Source organism: Pelobates fuscus, chromosome 1, assembly GCF_036172605.1.
Source record: "Pelobates fuscus isolate aPelFus1 chromosome 1, aPelFus1.pri, whole genome shotgun sequence".
Classification (NCBI taxonomy): Eukaryota; Metazoa; Chordata; class Amphibia; order Anura; family Pelobatidae; genus Pelobates; species Pelobates fuscus.
The window spans coordinates 98,569,223-98,590,798 of NC_086317.1; the positions used below are offsets into that span (position 1 = coordinate 98,569,223).

At 45.4% G+C, this 21,576-nt stretch overlaps 1 protein-coding gene across 1 annotated transcript in view; it reads left to right on the forward strand.

The window, feature by feature from the left end:
- OTC (ornithine transcarbamylase) overlaps positions 1-21,576 on the forward strand; it is a 106,218-nt gene that overhangs the window by 79,454 nt on the left and 5,188 nt on the right. Inside the window, exons 6-9 of the mRNA XM_063450104.1 lie at positions 4,027-4,149; positions 5,776-5,829; positions 14,968-15,117; positions 17,556-17,693. Coding sequence (XP_063306174.1) covers positions 4,027-4,149; positions 5,776-5,829; positions 14,968-15,117; positions 17,556-17,693 — 465 coding nt within the window. The remainder of the gene's footprint in view (positions 1-4,026; positions 4,150-5,775; positions 5,830-14,967; positions 15,118-17,555; positions 17,694-21,576) is intronic.

Here is a 21,576-nt window from a genome sequence, read left to right on the forward strand (position 1 = left end):
AGTTTGTTGTAAAATTGGAAGTGCTTCAGACTGGGTTTTTTGCCTTCTTTTGGATCAACAGCAAAAACATATGTGAAAAGGCTGAACTTGATGGACACAAGTCTCTTCTCAGCTATGTAACTATGTAAGGCACACTCTAATCTGTAGAATACAGATTCTTTTACTTACATATTCTACCCTATGTAGATACAAACTAAAACATAACATGTTCATAATCCATCAATGACTTTTCAATTACTATACGCAATTCTTATAGTAATAATACTTTGCGTCTAAGTGTGGTGGGATGTGGATGAATTAAAGTGTGCACCAGGAGCTGTGTTCAATCAGTAGGATGCAGTTAATAGTAACTCTCAAAGACAGTAATTTGTCAATGACATAGACTTGCATGATAAAGCTTTGGTGTAGATCTGCTTACAATACTGGAGCACACAGCATAACTAGTAGATAACTCAATGAGTTATCAGTGATTGTCCATCCAACATATCCCCAGGCAGTCCTATAGATATGAATATGAAAAAATGAATATTAATAGTGAGGTGAGTCATTGGTCTGACCCCGAGTCCTTGAGATTCCCCCATTCTCTCTACTATAGCAGAGAAAACATGTACTTCATATGTTTGTTTTCTAAGATAGGATTTGGCACTTTAATAAGTAAACCTATAGTCTGCTTGTAATTGCAGATGCCTCTTAACAAACAAACATCAGTATTGAGTCAGGCCACATGCCAGTGGATTGCTTACCCCCTTTAGACAAATATATGGCAGATTAAACTCTAGGACTCACCACACTCCATCATGGGCCATCTGTTCAAATTATCACAGCTAATACTGAAATCCACTTAACCTCTTCAAAGATCTATTGGCAATGTTAGTATTTATATAACGAGAATTAAATGGTAAGAAGGAGCATGTTCATTTGTAAAAGGTGAAAAACTGCTTCTAGGCTGTAGCTCTTCTAAAGTAGAAGATGAGGTTTCATATCCTCAATGTTTTCACAGACCTCTATACTTTATACTGATGGGCAGCATGTAAAATCTATTATGTAGTATTCATATACTGCAAGAACGGGAAATCAATTATAGGTTAATTAAGTGATATTCCTTCTGCATACAGCTAGGCCATGCTTTACAATTAGCACGAAAGCAGAATGAAGTATTTTAGCCACAGGATTCAAATAAACCACTGTAGCAAATATATTGTTGACCACGTAATTAAAGGGCTTAACCCTGATTTTAAAATATAATTACCAATAAGGTCAAGCCCCACCAGAAGGACTTGGTTTCACTAAAAACCTATAGTAAAACATCACTTTAATTTTAAAAAGTCTTAAAGGGATCCTATAGTGCCAGGAAAACAAACCTGCTTCTTGAGTGCCCTCCTCCCGCAGGGCTTAAGGGGTTAAAACCCCTTCAGCCACTTACCTGAATCCAGCGCTGATGTCCCTCGGCGAGGGACAGGCTCCACCCATGCTCCTACCCTGTTGACGTTAGCCATCGGGGAGACCTAATGCGCATGCGTGGCAATGCATTCCTATGGGGGAAATCTGAATCTGGAGGTCCGTTAGGACGTCCAGTGTCAGATGACGGCCAAAAAGTCCATTTGGATTCCGGAAGCCCTCTAGTGGCTGTCAGTACTCTGGAACTGCAATGTTTTGCATTGCAGCACTAAGTGTAAAAGGGTCAGACCTCAGACCACTTAAATTAACTGAAGTGGTCTGGGTACCTACAGTATCCCTTTAATCAGTGTAAAAAAAAAAAGAGAGAGAGAAAGTAAAAGGAAAGAAAAAAAATGAGGAAAAAGGAAACAAAACAAATACACAAGTGTTATAGTGTTAATGTGAATAGTGTAAAAACCACACCATGGGGGAGAATAGTTAGCACTTATTCTCAAATAAATGGTCTGATTCCTCTAGAGCAGAGCTTGCAAACCCTTTTTCACTTGTGTGCCTCTTGGCAGTTCATTCCCCTAGCACCTCATATTAGTAAAATGTTTGTAATTAATATTGTTACTGTTATTCCAAATATGTACGAATTTCTCTGCCCCATCTCACGTTTTTCTCTGCCAGCAATTAGTATAGTTTACATAAACATATACCACCGGGGGGCGCCACTATCACACACGTGTGAATATATTTACCAGATGTTGAGTACAAGTATACATGAAAAGAGATAAAAACAATAAAATATAGTGAAGTATTTAATAACAGAGATACAAATAATTTAAAAGTAAAAAATCACACTCACAAATATAGTGGCACAATAGGGACATATGTCTAAATTGTGCTAAAAAAGCTTGTCAGCCCCTTCCTGGGCTAAAATCCCCTTTTTGATCTGGATCTCGTTTACCCAATTCCAAGGTAGTCAGTCCATATCTGGATAATCTCCAACCTTGTAATATGGTCCAATCTTTCTGTGGGGGTGCTGGCAAGCTTCAAACTGCTCGACGCGTTTCGTCTCACCGACTTTATCAAGAGCTGGTTCTTTCTTCCTGCTTCCGGCTTTTAAATCCATCATTTTGCGCGTTTATTTCTATTACACGCATGCGCACTGTGGCTGGCGTATCTACACATCCAGCCGCGCATGCGTGTACCACTTTGGAACGCAAATAACTTTATTGTTAATCTCTGCCGATATACACTTCCGTATTCGACCACGTTTTTCTCTGCCCTGGGTTCCCCCTACTCTTCTGCCCCAGCCCCCTGCTTCTCCAGGCTCTCCCTGCTTCTCCTCTGCCCCTAATCTCCCCTGCTCTTCCTCTTCCCTAGGTTTTCCTGCCTCAGCGCCCCCCCACCCACCCCAGTCTGGCCCTCTCTCTCTCTACCTCCTCCTCGAACAACGAGCGGCTCGATCTGTACTAGCTGGAAGGAAGTGACAGATTCTCACTTCTTCCCAGCACTGCAATATTGCAGGACCAGTCACGCGGCATACAACCAGGTCCATGATGACAAATGGCCACCCGATGGGCCCCCTCAGCGGTTGCCATTCTAACCCTTCCGAACCGTACCGACCCAAACCATCCCGCTCAGTGGAAAGAAGGCATAAGTAACAGCCACTGGAGGTGTCCCTAGGCAGCAATTTAAACACTGCTTTTTCCCTGAAAAGGCAGTCATTACATGAAAATGCTTGCAGGGACAGGCTATATTTACCAGAAAAATAAATTGGTGACTATAGTGCCCCTTTAACTATAAATATGTTATACACTGTGTCAATCTGAACAGACACAATCTCCAATTAATGCAAGGGCTCAAAGCACAGGGTATATAAGAATCGGGTGTAATTAGAGCTAATGCACACATTTAAACTATAGGTGTAGAGTAAATGTTGATTAAAATCTATTCCTTAATAAATTTAGTAGTGTAATCCACAACTTAGTATTTGTTCTTATATAGTTAAAAGTAAAACAACAAACAAATGTTCCAGACCCGTATTAGCAATAACTAACTTAAAGAAAACTTGAAATATATAATAGGTAAAGAAGTCTAGGTTAAAGATGACATTTCAGCAGCTGAAATCTACATAAGATCTATTATACAAATGATCTAACTCGAGATAAAATTTCAGAGACAATGTACAAATTCTATAAATTGAAATCTTTAATTATCTAGCTAGAGATTAAATTTCAGCAACTAGAGTTTTAAAAATTAAAAAGTGTTCAAATTCAAAGTAACCTTGTTTCCCAGGGGGATATAGAGTCAGAGATAATAGGTAGGTAAGGCAGGGCATAAAGGGAAAAAGAGAGGAGCGAAAATCTAAATCTGCTAACTATTTAATGCTATCTAATGAAACATTGCATTTAGTTCCTGACGAAAGCGCCGGCATGCGCCGAAACGTGCGACAATCTACTTTATGTTTTCACTAATCCCATATGTTTTGATGTACTGTGGAGGTGGGGGGGGGGTGATTTGGGTTATTATCTCATTTATGGGGATTGCCTTGAAGCAGTGAGTTAGGAAGCTTTATGAGATATTGTTGACTCTGTTATCTATGTTTGTATATTTTTAAAAGTCATATGGTCAAATTCGCAGGAACATTTTGGGCATCTGAATGGACTGACTTTATCGTGGATTGGTGATGGGAACAATATTCTACACTCAATCATGCTGAGTGCGGCCAAATGTGGAATGCACTTACGTGTTGCAACCCCAAAGGTAAAGTTTCAGAAATTGTTATATTTTTGGGCATAGGGCAAACAACAAATATTTTCTTTCTTGTAGTTTAGAAAACAACCATATATAATCTAGAATCATTACTCTGTATAGATAGATATTTTTATGTCCTTGGTTAAAGGTGAAATCTGGTCACTCCTGCCTACCATTTTTGTTCTGGAAGAAAAAACACTGCATAGCAAGTCTGTAATACACACAAGTTCTTAATTTTTTGTTTTATTGGATACATTTTTATTATTTTGTCCTTTTTTGCCTTGCAGGTTAAATCCCTAAACTGCAAATTGGGGAAATTGAAAACAGATGGCACATTTTAGAGCAAAATAACTGAGCTTATAAAACCATTATCTTTCTTTTAATTTTCAGTTTGGCTATTTTAATAAGTTTTAAATCCACTACAATAGATAAGTTAGTAGATAGGCTCTCTGATATAGTAAATATAAAACCTTTAACTGTGCTTTTAAAAGCAATTGAAAGCTGTGTGTGCTAGGATCAGATCTCATGTTTTGTCCCGGGGCAATCTTTTGCTCGATAGGACATCCCACTAGATCAGTTATGGCTAACCTTGACACCATAAATTGTTTCTGGACTACATTTCACATGATGCTCAGCAAGTTTTTAGACTCTTAAAGCTTGCTGAGCATCATGGGAAATGTAGTCCAGAAATAATTTATAGTGTCAAGGTTAGCCATCCACTGCACTAGATCTTCACATTAGCTATCCCTTTTTCATTCTATGTTCTTCTTTCCCTAATTAACTTATTCTATTCTCAATCGTTTTTCTCTTCTCTCTTCTGCTTTATTTCTCATCCCATGTGACAATTCTCTACCTACCCTACTGTTACTTCTCTGCCGACGTCAGCTCCCGAGTGGAGTGGAATGCACATGCGCGGCAAGAGCCGCGCGCATTCACACAGTCCATAGGAAAGCATTTCTCAATGCTTTCCTATGGACGTTCTGCACACTGAATGCGATTTTCACATCCTGCGTCATAGAAGCGCCTCTAGTGGCTGTCAGGAAGACAGCCACTAGAGGCCGGATTAGCCCTGCAATGTTTACATGTGAAAGGTTAAAACCTGGGGGACCTGGCACCCAGACCACTTCATTGAGCTGAAGTGGTCTGGGTGACTATAGTGTTCCTTTAATTGTGCTCTGGGAAATGTTCAGATTTAGGGAGAGTTTTTGTATAACTGAAACGGAATTCGTATTTCTCAGATGCTTTATCTTAGACTTTATTTTTTTAGAAAGCCCCTTAGCCATCATAATGCTTTTTGTTTAGGAATAAATCCTGACAAACTTGTGACTTGTGGCTTTTGATAGCAATAGATAGTACTTGTTCGGGTGTTTCCTTGTAATGGGGCTGAATGAGTATTCAACCAACAAATGTATGATTTGTTTTTAATGTTCTTTTAAATCACAATAACAAATATTTTGCAGTGTTAAATATTTTCCATTGTCAATATGTTCGATATGCGGTGTACATGAAATCCAATTTTAGGCATATTGCTATGCACATTTTGCTTACTTATGAAAGATACCAATTGACCCGGGAATGTTTGACTTTTTATGTTGTTTTTAAATTGTCTTTGACTTGATGTATTGCTTTTTGCAGGGTTATGAAGCTGATTCTTCAGTAACTGCAGCAGCTGAACAGTTTGCTAAAGAGGTATGTTTTGTAACATTAATGCAAAATGTGTATTACATGGTACCGGTATATAACATGACTGGTGTATAGTCGCCATATGGGCAGTCGGAACCTTGGACAAAAAAACCCCACATACCTATCCCAATAACACGCTGACACTAGGGTATATGGGAAAAATTGTCCACAGCTTTATTAAACAAATATAATAATATAACGATAGTAATGCTTAATAATAACAATCATAATAATGATAGCAATAAATTAACATATAAACATGGGTCATTGCCCCCACCTTCCGCCCCTCGCATCCGTATCCTTCTTTTTAATAAAGGGCAATGACCCCAACATAACTAATATATATATAACAATTTTCAACCTACACCAACCTGAACCAATTAAGTGCCAACCATAAGTAACCACGGCAGGGGTATACCCGGATACCCCTACCCTACCAGGTTCTGAGCCACCTCCAGGACTCGAAACCTACCAACCACCAGTGACCACAATTCTCCATGTTCCTCAACTTCCTCATAGGGAGCCTATGTCCTCTCTCTCAGCTCTCTATCCCGCCACAAGCTCAGACCTTGACCCCTTAAGCTGTCTGAGCTCCGCCAACCCGGAGAAAGAGCGCCCTCTGCATCCCCTCCTGCAAACCCAAGTTCAGCAGGTCCCAGCCCACAGCCGAAAGATGAACGCCATCTGGGTGGTAGTACCCCGGCAACCCACCTTCCAATTCCCCATGTCTCACTACTACTCCCCCCAATTTCCTCACAAAGCTTGCCATTGAGCATTTAACCTTACCCCTGCATCTGTCAATGGCCACCGGGTCCCGCACGTGCCGCCATCGTCGCCTCGGGACAATCTCTGACCACACCAGCATCACCCCAGGAAGCAGATCGACCAGCTTATTGAGGTCTTGCTTCATCCATTTGACTAACCTCCGCTGCGGTATGAGGCCCAGGTCGTTGCCGCCCGCATGTAGGACCAGCATATCTAGCCTCGCCCCACTTGCGACCATCCTAAATATCGCCCCGCAGACGTCCCCCCAGCAAAAACCCCTATACCCCCACCAGCGCACCGCCAGCTGGTCCTTCGGAAAGCCCAGCTGCTGGCCTTGAGCTCGAGCTGCAGCCCTCCTTCCGGCCCAGAAAACGAAGGAATGGCCCACAATCTATGTGACCCGGCCTGGGGAAGAAGGAAAAAACAGGATGAAAACACCCATTCCCCACCGAAGTCCCCCCAAGGCCGGCACTATTGATCCAATAAGCCCAAACGTACATACGTGCGGAACCGAACAGACTCCCATCTCCCAATCCTCTTAACTAACTCGTCCCCCAAACCCAGGCGCGCGGCCTCTGTGGCCGCCTCGATACGGAAAGAATGTGTCCCGTAGATACCTGCACTCAGCCCTAACTGTCCCAGGCCCGATCGGAAAACCTTGTTAAATTGGAAGCGAGAAAGCGAAGAGCCGTCCGCATGAACCAATAAAGACCCTCCAATCGCTGGCCTCTGACCCAAGTACTGCGTTACCGCAGCTACAGGGCACAATACGGAACCCGACAGTGCACCCAGTGTCACATCCCGGCCTTTTCCCCAACATCCGTCTTGGACCTGGCGGTGCACCACCAGCTTCCCCCAAAGTACGCGAACCCCGGATACCTGCAGCCCTCCTGCGTAGCACTCACCAATTCCCCAATTCTGAAAGCCCCGAAGAATGCCAAGAGAAATGCAAACCCGTTGAAACAGATATCCGGTAACATCCGGATTAGCCCTCCCAGCACCCGCACCGACACTGGGTGCCTAGCATCGGGGACCTTTCGACCCGATACCCTGTGAGTGCTTGCCTGATAACGAAAGCCTTGGTAAGGTCTTCCCCCCCTTGGAGTTTGAACCAAAACGCCATCGCCGCCATGGTCCTATCAACCACCGCCGGGGATGCGCCCCCCGCCAATAATTGAAAGGTGAACCACAGGAAGGCATCCAGAGGCGGTTCTCCCTTTACCCCTCGGGCCAGCCCGTCCCAAGAACGTTCCCATGAGCTCCAGACCTTACTGTAGGCGGCCCAGGTGGCCGGCGCCAGCGAAGCCCTCACGAGTACCCCAAGCAGGACGCTCCTAGTTGCCACATCTCGTCTGGGCACGACTGGCACACGTCCTGTGCCTCCGGAGCCACCGTCCGAAATCGGGACCACTGAAAACGAAACAGAGCGCCAGCCACCTCATTCAAGTACCCTGGCTCGTGGCGTGCGCGAAAGACTACATTAAGGGACATGCGCAACAAAACAAAGCGTTGCAACAGTGCCACCACCAGTTTAGACGCCGCCGACTGGTTATTGACTGCATGCACCACGGACATGTTGTCCGAGAAAAAGACTACCTTCCGGTCCCTCAGCCTATCTCCCCACAGAGCCAATGCCACTACCAATGGGAACCGTTCCAGAAAAGCCAGGTTACGCATGAGGGGGCTCTGCCCCCATGCCTCTGGCCATTTTTTCGCGCACCAGCTCCCGCTGAAGTAGGCCCCAAAACCCACGCTACCCAACGCGTCGGTGAACAGCTACAGTTCGGCCGTCGACACGCCCTCGTGTCGGAAGAACACCGTCCCATTAAAATCCCGTAGGAAGGTATCCCACACCCCCAAGTCTGCCCGCATAGATGAAGATACCTGTATGAAATGGTGCGGAGATCGTATCCCCGCGGTAGCCCCCGAAGGCTGCGGCTAAACACCCTACCCATTGGTATCACTCTGCAGGAGAAATTGAGCATCCCAATCAGCGACTGCAGATGGCGCAGGGTCACTTTGCGTGCCCGCTGCACCGCAGCCACAACACAGCACAGCCCCTCCAGCTTAGCCAGCGGTAGCCAACATTCCCCGAGCACCGAATCTATTTCAAGTCCCAAGAAACTGACGCATTCGGCCGGTGTAACGAAAATATACCCCAACACGCAGAATTCAACTAAACAGAAGACAACACAGAGGGGAGATACGTCTACCGGACCTTAGAGTGGCCGGACTCGGCGTATATAGGAGAAGTACAGAGTCAGGAGCGATCCGAGGTCAAGGGCACAAAGAGACAGCGTAAACTAGGACTAACCGGGGTCTGGTACACAGTAAACGGCAAGCCGGCAAACTGAACAGATAAGGATAAAGAGATAACGTAGTCAGAAAACAAAGCCAAGGTCAAGTACGAAGGAACACAACTGAATACAACAAGCGCTAAAGGGAACTGAAACAGAAACCACGATAAGGCAAGGAACTAAGGGAAAGAGGTGAGTTTATATATCTTAACATCTATTTTGATTGGTCCCTGTCACATCCACGCCCCCAAAAGGTAAGTGTATGGGGAGTGTGGAATGACAGGGACCAATGGGAGGCCTTTGCCAATTTAGGCTCCCACTGTCCCTTTAAGAGCGCGCCCGAGATCCGCAGCGCGCTCTTAGAGTCAGATGGGACACGTGACCGCTTCTCGCGGTCACTGCCTGCCTTCCTGTTGTAGCCGTTGGATGAGCCACGTGCGGCTTGTGCAGCAGCAGGGCCGCGTGCGGCTTAAACAGAGGACCCCGGCCGGCCCCTGGAAAGGGTAAGTACCGCTACAGTCGGCCCTCAGTTTTATCTGCCGCCACCCATTCAATGGTCCTCAACAGGTGCTGGCACGCGGGTGAGTCGGACGGCCCTACGCAGAGGAAGTCATCCAGGTAGTGCACCACCGCTCTGTCCCCCGCCTCGACCCGCACCACCCATTCGAGAAATGAACTGAATTTCTCAAAGTAGGAGCACGAAATGGAACAGCCCATCGGGAGGCATAAGTCCACAAAGTAGCCCCCTTCGAAGAAGCACCCCAACAAGTGGTGACACACCAGGTGAACCGGAAGCAGACGAAAAGTGGCTTCAATATCCACCTTGGCCATCAAAGCCCCGCGCCCGGCCCTTTTTACCAGCTCGACCGCCTGGTCAAATGATGCATAAGAGACCGAGCACAAGTCCCGGTCGATATCATCATTCACCAATGCTCATTTGGGATAGGAGAGGTGGTGAATGAGCTGAAACTTCCCCAGCTCCTTCTTGGGGACCACCCCGAGAGGGGAAACCCTGAGGGCCTCCAGCGGCGGTGCCAGGAACGGTCCCGCCATCCTACCCAATAGTACTTCCTTGCCAAGTTTTTCCCGTACCACCCCCGGAAATTCTGCTACCGACTTGAGATTACGAAGACACACCGTACCGCCCCTCTCCCGAAAGGGAATGACGAACCCTTGTCCAAACCCCGCCCTGAGCAGCTCCGCGTCCGCCCTGTTACCGTAACGGCTTAGCCAGGGCTCCATCGCGTCTAGCTTCACCGGGGTTAGGCCCCGGGGCAATGGAAGTCCCCCCGCCACCGACCGCGGCAGGAGCTCCTGCTCCCCCCGACTTCCTTTTTTTAAAACAGCGCTGTAGCCCGTGTCCTCCCCGCAGCCCGAGCACTCGTGCTTAAAGCGGCAGGATGTACCCCACTTGCACTGACCTTCATTGAAGAGCCAGCATAAGCCCTTCTGCAAGGCGGCGGACGAAGCGGACTGACCCTTAGCGCCAGCCGCGTGCTGAAAGGGCTGCCCCTTCTGCGCCATCATCAGCTTCATCCAGAGAGGCAGGTCCGTTTGGTCCCACCTCATACCCGGATTGGCCGCTAATCGCTGCCGGAACTGCTCATCATACCGCCACCAGGCCAGTCCGCCATAGGTGCGGTACGCTTCCCATATTCCGTCCAAGTAGCAAAACAGGGATGAGCAGGAACTCGGCGATTTCTCCTCGATCACGCTGGCCAGGACGCAGAACGCCCTTAACAAGTTACCAAAGGACTTTGGTATCTTGCGATACCGCCGCCGCTTCTCTTCCTCCTCCTTTTTCTCGTCTTTCTTATCTTCTTCCTTGAGGTCAATAAAGTCCTCTAAAGGAAGAAGGGAAAAGATCTCACAGAATTCCCCCTTCCAGATTTTTTCTTTCACCTCCTGTTTGAGGTGCACCCCCAGCGGGCCCGCGAATTACACGTACGCATGCTGTCTCGCCGTGTCCGGCACTCCCCCAGTCAACTCCGCCCCCGGATCCCCGCTGGAAGCCGCCACCGCTGGGGACCCGCTACCGGACCCCGCTTCCACCGCCCCTTGTGCCCACACCTGTCCTACACTACCCTTTGTACCACCCCCCGCTCCCAGTGAGTGGAGGAGTGATTGCAGTGTTTGCACTAATGCGCCGGAATGTAGTGATTCACTGGACTCACCGGCCAAGCCCCTCGATCCGGAACCACCCGGGGCTGCGCTGTCAACCGCTGCGTGTCCGGGATGAGCGATATCCCGCCAACCAGGGAGCCCACCCGGTGCCTTGAGAACGCTGACGAGGAGCGGCTAGGAGACCTGAAACGAGGAGAAGAAGTCCTAGGCTGGGTGTACTGTCCCCCACCCACCCTCCCATCCCGACCCGGGGAGCGCCTGCCTGCTGCCAAGGCCTCCCGTCGCGTGCCACCCTGCTGCTGTGCCCCAGAGGCCTGGATAGCGGCTCCTACCTTCCCCCCTAGATGCCCGCCCCCGTCGCTTCAGCCTGAGGGACCCTGACCTCGCCCCTGCCGAACTGCCAGACGTAGACCGGCGGCGCCGGGACCTCCTATAAACCCCACGTGACCCAGTGGCGGATCCAGAGCCTGACCTCGGGAGGGGCACTTGCAGATTATTTAGAGAAATAATCCAGACACAATACCCACTACAGCTCAGTGTAGTGGTTATGGTGCCAGTAGTGCCGGGACCCCCTCCCAGAGTAAGTAGTCAAACCGTTTAAGAACAGTTTGACAATTTACCTGAGGTCTGCTTGGAAATGGGGCTGTAGTAGGGCATAGGAGCAGGGGTGCAGTGTGTGTGTGTTTGTGTAAGAAGGACTGTGTGAGCAGTGTGTGTGTGTGTGTGTGTACGTGAGGATGGCAGTGTGAGTGGGGGAGCAGTGTGTGTGTGTGTGTGTGTACGTGAGGATGGCAGTGTGAGTGGGGGAGCAATGTGTGTATGGGGCAGTGTATGTGTGTGGGGGGCCAATGTGTGTATGGGGGGAAGTTTGTGTGTATGGGGCAGTCTATGTGGGCAATGTGTGTGTATGGGGGAAGTGTATGTGTGTGTGTATAGGGGCAGTGTATGTGTGTGGGAGCAGTAGTGTATGTGTATGGTGGGCAACGTGTGTGTATGGGGGCAGTGTATGTATGTGGGGCAGTGTATGTGTATGGGGGCAGTGTATGTGTGTATGGGGCAGTGTATGTATGTGGGGGCAGTGTGTGTGTATGGGGGCAGTGTATGTGTATGGGGGCAGTGTGTGTGTATGGGGGCAGTGTATGTGTATGGGGGCAGTGTGTGTGTATGGGGGCAGTGTGTGTGTATGGGGGCAGTGTATGTGTGTGGGGGCAATGTGTGTGTATGGGGCAGTGTATGTATGTGGGGGCAATGTGTGTGTATGGGGCAATGTGTGTGTATGGGGGCAGTGTATGTATTTGGGGGCAGTGTGTGTGTATGGGGCAGTCTATGTATGTGGGGAACAATGTGTGTGTGGGGGGGCAGTGTATGTGTGTGTTTGTAGGGTATGTGTGTGATAAGGATGTGGGGCTTTTTTAAATGTTTTTTTTTTAACCCCTTAAGTACACATGACATGATTCCCTTTTATTCCAGAAGTTTGGCCCTTAAGGGGTTAATTTGATAAAATTATTATTATATATTTTTTTTAAATTTAAAATATACATTTCTCGATCCCTGGTGGTCCGGTGGGGAATCCCTGGTGGTCCATGCGGTGAGAGTGAACTCTAGCCCCGGTCTCCAGGGCTAGAGTTCACTCTCGCGAGATCCAGAGCGTTGCCGTGGCAACGCTCCGTGCTCGCGAGAGAAGGACCTGGAGGAGCTGCAGACTGAGGCCCCGGCCGTATGCTGGGAAGCGGAGCCTCGACCAGGCGGCCTCCGAGCCTGCCGCGGCCTTCCCCTGCCGCCTCCTGCCCGCCAGTGTCGCCAACATCGGGCACCGCGCCCGGACTTAAGCGCCTCGGGGGCCTCCGGGCGCCCGCCTCCGCCATCCTGATTGGCCGCCGCCGACAGGATCGGACCCAGCTGGGCCTGCACCCACTCAGCTCCTTGTTGCCGCGCCGCCGTCCGGTTCCCCTCCAGAGGCCTCTCCACGACGTCCATGGCCCTGCAGAAGGAGACAAAAGAAAAAACCCTACCCAGCAAGTCAGAGAGCACCAAGGTGCACACAAACTCCACCAGGTAGGAAATTAAAAGTGCACATTGCAAAATGGCTACCTATTTAAATAGCCAAACCCCTTATTCCCACAACCCACCAGTCCTGGCTGCTTCCTCCTAAGCCCGCCTCCTAACCCCTGTCAAGGCCCTTTTTCGCTAAGCTGCGCTTTGGCTACATGTGGCTACATTCTAACTCCTGTAATATAAAGCATACTGCTTTCCTCTTTGTTATTATATTACTACAATTAATGCTGTATCTTATAACATTATTATTCATTTAAACCACGTTTCTTAAAGGGACACTGTATCCATCTCATTGAATTGTAATTAGTGCCTTGAATCCACTAGCACTGTCCCTCTTTTAAGCGTTAAAACATTTATAACTAGATATACACTATCCCTTACTGGTGTTATGGCCAAAGCAGAGTTTACACAGTTTAAATAGTTTTTGTCATGCATCTTAGCTACAGCCAGTCAAAGCTTTAACCGTGTGACATTTCCGCTACAGACCTTAGTATTTTGCCAGATTGAACGCTCGGGGATGAAGTATCCGGGGATAGCACATGTGTTAGGTTTATAATTGTATTAGCGCCTGTGTGCCAGGGAGTTAATTGAATTAAGTGGTGTGTTGCAATTCTCTCCCAGACACAAAGGCGCCTAAGCGGGCTTACCTATGCTTATGCTGGAGGCCCCATGCTGGGGGTTTGTTTATATAAACCTGTGGTTTGTTAAGTAAAATGCTCCCTATTTTCAGCCTTTATCAAGTCTTGGCTGATGTCTGGGTGAGGGCTATAATCTCCAACTACTTTGCTCGGTTAGGGAGCATTTCTTAGTAGAGGTTCTAGCCGGAGTAGCGAAGATCCACTACACCAAGCAAATCAGAGGGGATGGGCTGCTGAGGAGTCTTGTTAAGCTATAAACATTAAGAATTGTATAACGCTTAATGGAAGTACTGTGCCAGGAAACTCACAATACTATAAGTGCATCAATAAGACACATCACTCACAGTGCTTACAGTGTCTATTTAAAGAAGTTCACTCTTGCAACAACATCTATGATGAATCTAATGTTCCAATAATTTTACACCAGCAAATATCTGTCATCATATTTTTAGCCCCAGGGTTCATGCAGCCACTGGTCACTGATTGTAAACAAGGGTTTAGAAAGAAGTGAAGTATGATATGAAGAAATGCCTCACTGGTAGGTGGTAGATGGTAGACAGAATAGTCACGTCAGAAGAAGAAAAGTCAACACAGTGTAGAACAAACCAGAAGTAAATGCAAGAAGCAGACAGCTGTATGTGTAAAATGGGAGAAAGTTTCAGGTAATGGGAGCTATAATAATATTTACGTTTAATGTTGTAATAAGGTTTTAATTGAACAACAAGTACAAAATCATGAATAAACGTGTCTCCAGTATGTGACAGCCCACCTTGAAATCAGAGCTCCGGGAAAGGTAACATGTATGTGCAATAGGTCCCATCCAATAAGCAAATGTTACATTATTTCCTCAAAACATTGAATATATATCTTAATCTCTTCATATTTCCATGCCAAGATGTACAATCTCCCCTGCCAGAGCTGTGCCTGTCCATAAACTGACAGAGATTACAAATTTGCTGAATTTGCATTAGACACTGAGGTATTTTCCCTAAATAGTAGGTTTTAGTAAGTTGACAAATTACTTTTTTTTTTCCAAGTTGGCTCTCTTATCCTAAATATGGAATTATTTATTCAACCCAACACAACCGACTGTTTCCTACATAAACATCCAACGGTTTATAGAATAAATGGCATTCTCGTTTATTAATACTATAGGAACTTTTGTTTTAACTTGTAGTATGTACAGCTTATATTTTATTAGAATATCCACTCAGAAATATAAAAAAATACACACTGCTCCATTTTTTTCATAATTTCTTTTACAGTTTGGCACCAAACTATTTATCACAAATGATCCCCTGGAAGCTGCAAATGGAGCCAATGTATTGATTACAGACACGTGGGTAAGCATGGGACAAGAAGCAGAAAAAAAGAAACGCGTGAAGGATTTCAAAGGTTACCAGATCACAATGAAGGTACTTGATTATTATTATTTTATTATTTATATAGCACCAGCAAATTCCATAGAGCTGTACAGTAGGTGGACTAACAGACACATAGTAATAACCAGACAAATGGACGCACAGGAACAGAGGGGTTGAGGGCCCTGCTCAATGAGCTTACATGCTAACGGGAGTGGGGTATAGTGACACAAAGGGTATAAGTAGGGGTAATGAAATAGGTTGCTAGAAAAGTAATCACTGATAACTTAGTAGGTTATATTTGACAGTTGCAGGAGAGGAGTCATGGGGAGGCGGGGGGGAATGAAAACCCGCTATCAGTTTAAATGATATGCTCTCCTGAAGAAGTGTGTTTTCAAAGATTTTTTGAAGGAGTGGAGACTGGGTGAAAGTCTAACGGAGAAGGGAAGGGAGTTCCACAGAAAAGGTGCAGCCCTGCACAAGTCTTGGAGGTGGGCATCAGATGTGGGAGTACAGACAGAGGATAGACGTAGGTCTTCGGCAGAGCGCAGGAGCCTCGACGGGACATATTTGTAGGGACTTGTAAGCAAGCACCAGAATCTTAAATTGAGCCCTATATCTAACTGGAAGCCAATGTAGGGACTGACAGAGAGGGGAGGCGTGGGAGGTGCAGGCGGACCGGAAAATGAGCCTCGCCGCCGCATTCATTACAGATTGCAGCAGTGCAATCTGAGAATACATAAGACCACTGAGAAGGGGATTGCTTTAGTCAATGCAAGAAAGAACAATGGCATGGACCAGCACCTTAGTCGCGTCTGGTGTTGAATAAGGGCAGATGCAACCTATGTTTTTGAGATGGAAGCGGCAGGATTTGGCGATCGACTGGACATGAAGGGTGAAGGAGAGGTTGGAGTCAAAGAGAACACCTAGTCAGTGAGCCTGTGAGGTAGAGGTGATGGTGGTGCCATTGACTTGGAGGGAGTAGCAACACTTGAGGGTGGAAAGACCAGAAGTTCTGTTTTGGACAGGTTGAGTTTAAAGAAGTGAGCAGCCATCCAGTTGGAAATAGCGGAGAGGCAGTCAGAGACACGAGTCAAGATGGGCAGAGAGAGATCAGGAGAGGACAGGTGGGTTTGTGTGTCATCTGCATATAAATGATAATGGAAGTCAAACGAGCTGATGAGTTTACCAAGGGAGGCAGTATAGATATAGACTAGTAGGGGACCCAAGGACCGAACCATGGGGATCACAAACATAGAGGGGTTGGGAGAAGAGTCAGAGCCAGAGAAGGAAACACTGAAAAGGCGCTGGGAGAGTTAGGAGGAGCACCAGGAGAGAGCAGTATCCTCAAGACTGAGATTACAGAGAATGTGAAGAAGCTGTTAATGATCAACAGTGTCAAAGGCAGCAGAAAGATTAGGGAGAATTAGGATAGAGTAATGGACGTGAGATTTAGCAGCGATTAAATCATTGGATACTTTGGTCACAGCTGTTTCAACAGAGTGACGAGCGTGGAATCCAGACTGAAGCCGGTCAAGCAGAGAGTTGGATTCGAGGAAGTCTGTCAATCTCGCATACACAACTCTCTGAAGGATCTTGGAGGCAAATGGCAGTAGCGATATAGGGCAGTAGTTGGATGGGGAGTTGGGGTCAAGGTTGGGCTTTTTCAGAATCGGCGTTATGGTTGCATGCTTTAAGGGTGAAGGAAATATGCTGGAGGAAAGGGAGAGATTGAAAATTTTTGTGAGAGGAAGAGACAGAGTGCAGATGAGATATGAGGGAATAGGATCGAGGGAACAGGTGGTGGGGCGGGATGGATGTTGTTTCTAAATATAATAAGATAATTAGCTAGGTATCCTATGTTAGCACCTAGAACTTAGGCCAGTCTAGCAAATTCTGCTGATCAGCCCTAGACTTGACAACCAAAATCTAAGCAACATACATAACTCCTACATTGACTGGCTAATTAAATCAACATCTTGGCTTGGGGGAAAAAAATCTAGGCTTGGGAAAAAATAAAATAAAATTAAGGAGGCAATGATGGAGATAAACAAATGTATTATATATATTATTTGAGAATTACCATAGAAATACCAGTCTGGTCTCCAACATAAGATCCAAGTCCATTCAGGCAGGTTTCCTCTACACAAGAGAAACTCCAGCTTCAGAGAATCATTTTTGACATGTTTTTAATCCTTAATATAAAAGGATTATCATGCTTCTTATTTGATTTTTATATTCACTTTCATCAAACAGGGCAGGTGAGGGAGTTACCACATCAGCAGTACTAGAGAATTTTATGGATCTTATTAATCAATAGCTAAGGGGTATTATTTATCATGTTGGGTAGCATTTACACCTTTACGGCTGACTGTCCTTAAGAATATATATTAATCCTGTGTAGGTTTATTATTGCAATTACATATTTTCCTATGATCATAACTTTTTCATTATATAATCAGTGTCTTGTTTTCCTTAATTTCGTCATTAAGACAGGGAAAGTTGCATCACCCGACTGGGTATTTCTCCATTGCTTGCCAAGAAAGCCAGAAGAAGTTGATGATGAAGTTTTCTATTCTCCAAAGTCCTTGGCTTTCCAAGAAGCAGAAAACAGAAAATGGACTATCATGGTATGATATGCAAAAAAGCTAGTTATGTGATACAATAATATTATTTAAAGCAGAAAATCACATGGTAATCTTCATACCAATAGTGCAGGTCAAATGTTTATTGAACGTGCATAAAATATTGGGGTTTATCTCTATATTTAGTGGATTCTTTCAAGTGTCAATTGTTAACATCCACACTAATAAGCATTTTTATTTAAATAAGTAGTACCCTAGCATTTGTTTGAAATATGGGATGCAAATGGTAGGTGGGCAGCTGGACAAATGTGAAGGGATATGGAGAACATGGACCTACTATCTATGTACAAGGATCAGAAGGCACATGCGGGAACCCACATGACGCTGGTCTTCGGAGATTTCCCCCGGCATGGATGGGGCATGCCGCGGCAGGTGAATGTTTAGCGATGACCTGGCGCCCCTCCCAAACTGAGCATGTGCCACTCTCTACGCCACACCACCTTATACCCTTCTCTCCAATAAACCCCTTTTCTTTTTCTCTTCCCATCTCCTGTCTCTGTCTATCGCACTCTTACTCCCCCCCCCCCTTTTCCCTGTTCTCTATTTCTCTGATTTCAAGACTCTGTCTTTCCATAATTAACTACATAACTTTTCTGTTTCTCATTGTAAAGGTCCCACTGCTGTAAATATCATAAGAATATAACTCAATGTCCCTAGGTTGGGAATAACGCAGTGGTCGGGCGCGGGGGATCTCCCATGGTTAGTATAGATGGCAGTTCAATAGACACAGAGGTTGGAGACGGCTGGGACTACACAACAAGCACACAGGGATCCATAAACCCCGTGCTCTGATGGATAGGAGTAACTTGTTAGCCCTACTGCAAGCGCTATGAGACCAACCTCCAAACATTTGAAATACACTCAACTAGATTGAACCGTCAATAACAGTTTAATATTAAGCAAACTCCCATATTCTAGTATATAAACGAGGCAACACGGAGGGCAGTAGTTTTACCTTAGCATTGCAGGCCAAAGGGGATTGCCCGGTCACACCCGATGCCAAACTCAGTACGAAACCAGCAACAGTTTGTTTTAATAACATGTTGATGTAAAATATATGTCTGATTAAATTTCCTGAAGCTATGGTCCTATAACCATATGTTTTGATGTTTACAATGAGACGACTCAGATAATATATCAAATTAAGCCAAGAGCACAAGATTGTCGGGTACCTATTGACTCTGAAAACACTCTGAAACGATTATGGACTCAGTTATGCCATAATCACGGGTGTTTTCCTTAAACTCTCTGAATGAGACCTGAAACCCTGTTCAAAGTGAGGGAGGCAGACAATTCCCCACTCTTGAATTGATCCTGAAATTTCACAGGCCTAATTCCATCTCCGTTACACTGGTCCACACTCATTCAGCTGTTTATTTGGCTCTTCGTGATCCAAGTTTACACTTTTTCCAGTTTACATGGCATCCAATCTGCTATTCCAAAAGGGCTGCAGGCTCCATCCTAGAAGATATGGACTGTGCACCAATTGAGGCATATTTGGGACTTTCAATGGTCATTTACTATATTGTGTGCAGCATTTTGGATGCAGCTGGAAAGTAGGCTAAGGGGCGTGCACCATATCGATCATGCCTCGTAATCCCAAAGGTTGTCAGTATACCTCTGAATAAAACGCAGAAAACTTAGCCCTGTCTGCCTGAGGGCACATCGTTTTGAGGATCTGGGCAAAATTTGATGACTTTCTCTGAGTAGCTTCAGCCAAAAACTCTGCAACTCCAAATGACATCCATCTACAACTAGGACAGAGCCAGACATATGGAGATATCAACTTGGAAAGACATGTTATTGCCTGTAAGAATGCCTGTTGCCAGGTTAATGACTCTTGGGCCTAGAGGCTATGAGGAGCTAGGCCTCTACAACTATTCCCTGTCTCAGTATTCCCTGGCTAATCCATGGCATAATCACATTAGGGTTAGTTCCACCCACTGTTTTGTACAAAAAGAATAAAGCTATAAATACCAGATAGGTTCTCCAGTCTTTTTCCTGCCTACTGGCTGTCAACAGTTTCTCGTATTTCAAGTTTTACTGTTTTAGTTTCTGCTCTTCAGGACACTTTAATAGGCTCAGCCAGGGGAGTTCCACCTTTCTATTCCTAGTCACCTAGAACATGCAGCCCTGTTAAAGGAGGATCCCTGGGTGTACCCATGCTAGTGACCTAAATTATTTCTTAAAATAGATGACAATGGTACATGGGTGCAAAAGAAATCCTGTAGTTTAAACATATTAGGCTTTCAGGTTAAAAATCCTGATTTGCCAGTGGAATAAAGGCCTGCAGTTAACATTTTACATTTATCCTGGATGCTAGGTTCATTTTTGGGATGTCTCAGATAAGAATGTCAGTAGTATAGATCACATAGATTATAGTTGTGTAGATAATTATAGATTTAAAAATGGGTCACCTCTAGGAGGTTTATTGGTGAGCATTTAAGTAAGTCTTATCTGCCCTGTGTTGGCGTTCTAGAAAAGAGTGCTGTTGATGGCTATACTGATTATATGTAGTCTGCCTGCATACTACAGTCTAGTACATGCCCAGAAGCCTGATTGTAAGTCCATGTTGGCTCTTTTTATAACAAGACATGTGGCATTGACAATCATCTTTCTTTCATCAAAAAGTTGGCTAGTTCTTTGGGATATTACATTCTCTCACTTAGCAGAGCTGTGCATTTGTTATTTACCTCCTTATATTTTCTCCAGTTTACTCTTTCTTTTGCTATTTGATTGTTCCAGAAAGGTCCACTTCCTTGGAGTTTGGCCATTATGGCTATGAGCCTGTATGCTATACTTACTGCATTTTCTCTATAGTGTATGCATGTCTTATTCTCTACTAGGTAGGAGTCTCGTCTATAATAGGACTGTAATTTGTGATCTATATCAGTTCTTCTGATCATACATAGTTCTTACTATAGTATGTCAGATTGCTCTGGTATCCTTATTTCCTCTACCTAATGTGGTCTGATTATTTTGCTTGGCTGTATTGTTTTGTGATATCTATATAACACACAAAAAAAAAACAGGATAAAATATAAATTTTATAAATAACCAAATTGAAATTATGTCAATTTACACATGTTACGGACCGTTTCAGCATAAAAGGGAATAAATCGGTTTAGGCGATAATCCCCTTTTCCAAACAGGCACAGCTACTGCAGAACATCAGAACTCACGAACTGGATATAGGTGAATAAGGTAGCACTCCAGCTGGAACCTCACAAATAGCTGCTAGCAGATGAATAGGAAAAGCAGACATCAGCTTACACTCCTAGCAGTCAAATCTCCAACAGCATACAGTGAATCCCCCCAAGAACGAGACAAGGCTCCGTGTTGAAGGTCAAGCAGTGGTCTGTTTATTCAGGGCTACCTGCCCCTGTATTTATGCAGGTCTCCCACCTGGTGGACACTCCCCTAGGGGACCAGATGGAAGACTGAAACAGCAGACAGACATGTATCATTTTCGTACACACAGCCACAATACTTTCCCACAATGCATCCTGGTTTCCTCCTCCCTGCCCTGGAGATAATTAATGAAGTAATTCAATTATCTCCTAAGACAAAGGCCAGACTCCATTATGCACATGGTGACACAGAAACAGACTATCACTTTAAAATACATACAGACACATTTTATACACAAAACACAGACATGTAACATATCCCCAGATAGCTCAGGTCTGGGTGCACATTATTAGGTGAATGGCACCCAGACCACACAAATACATTTTAATTGCCATGGAGCCAAAGTCTTTAATTATACGAACAGGCTCCATGGCAGGCTATCTGGGTTACTACAGTTCACATAAAACATAAAATACCGAATTCCCTGCATTCACCAAATCCATACGAATTAGAACCA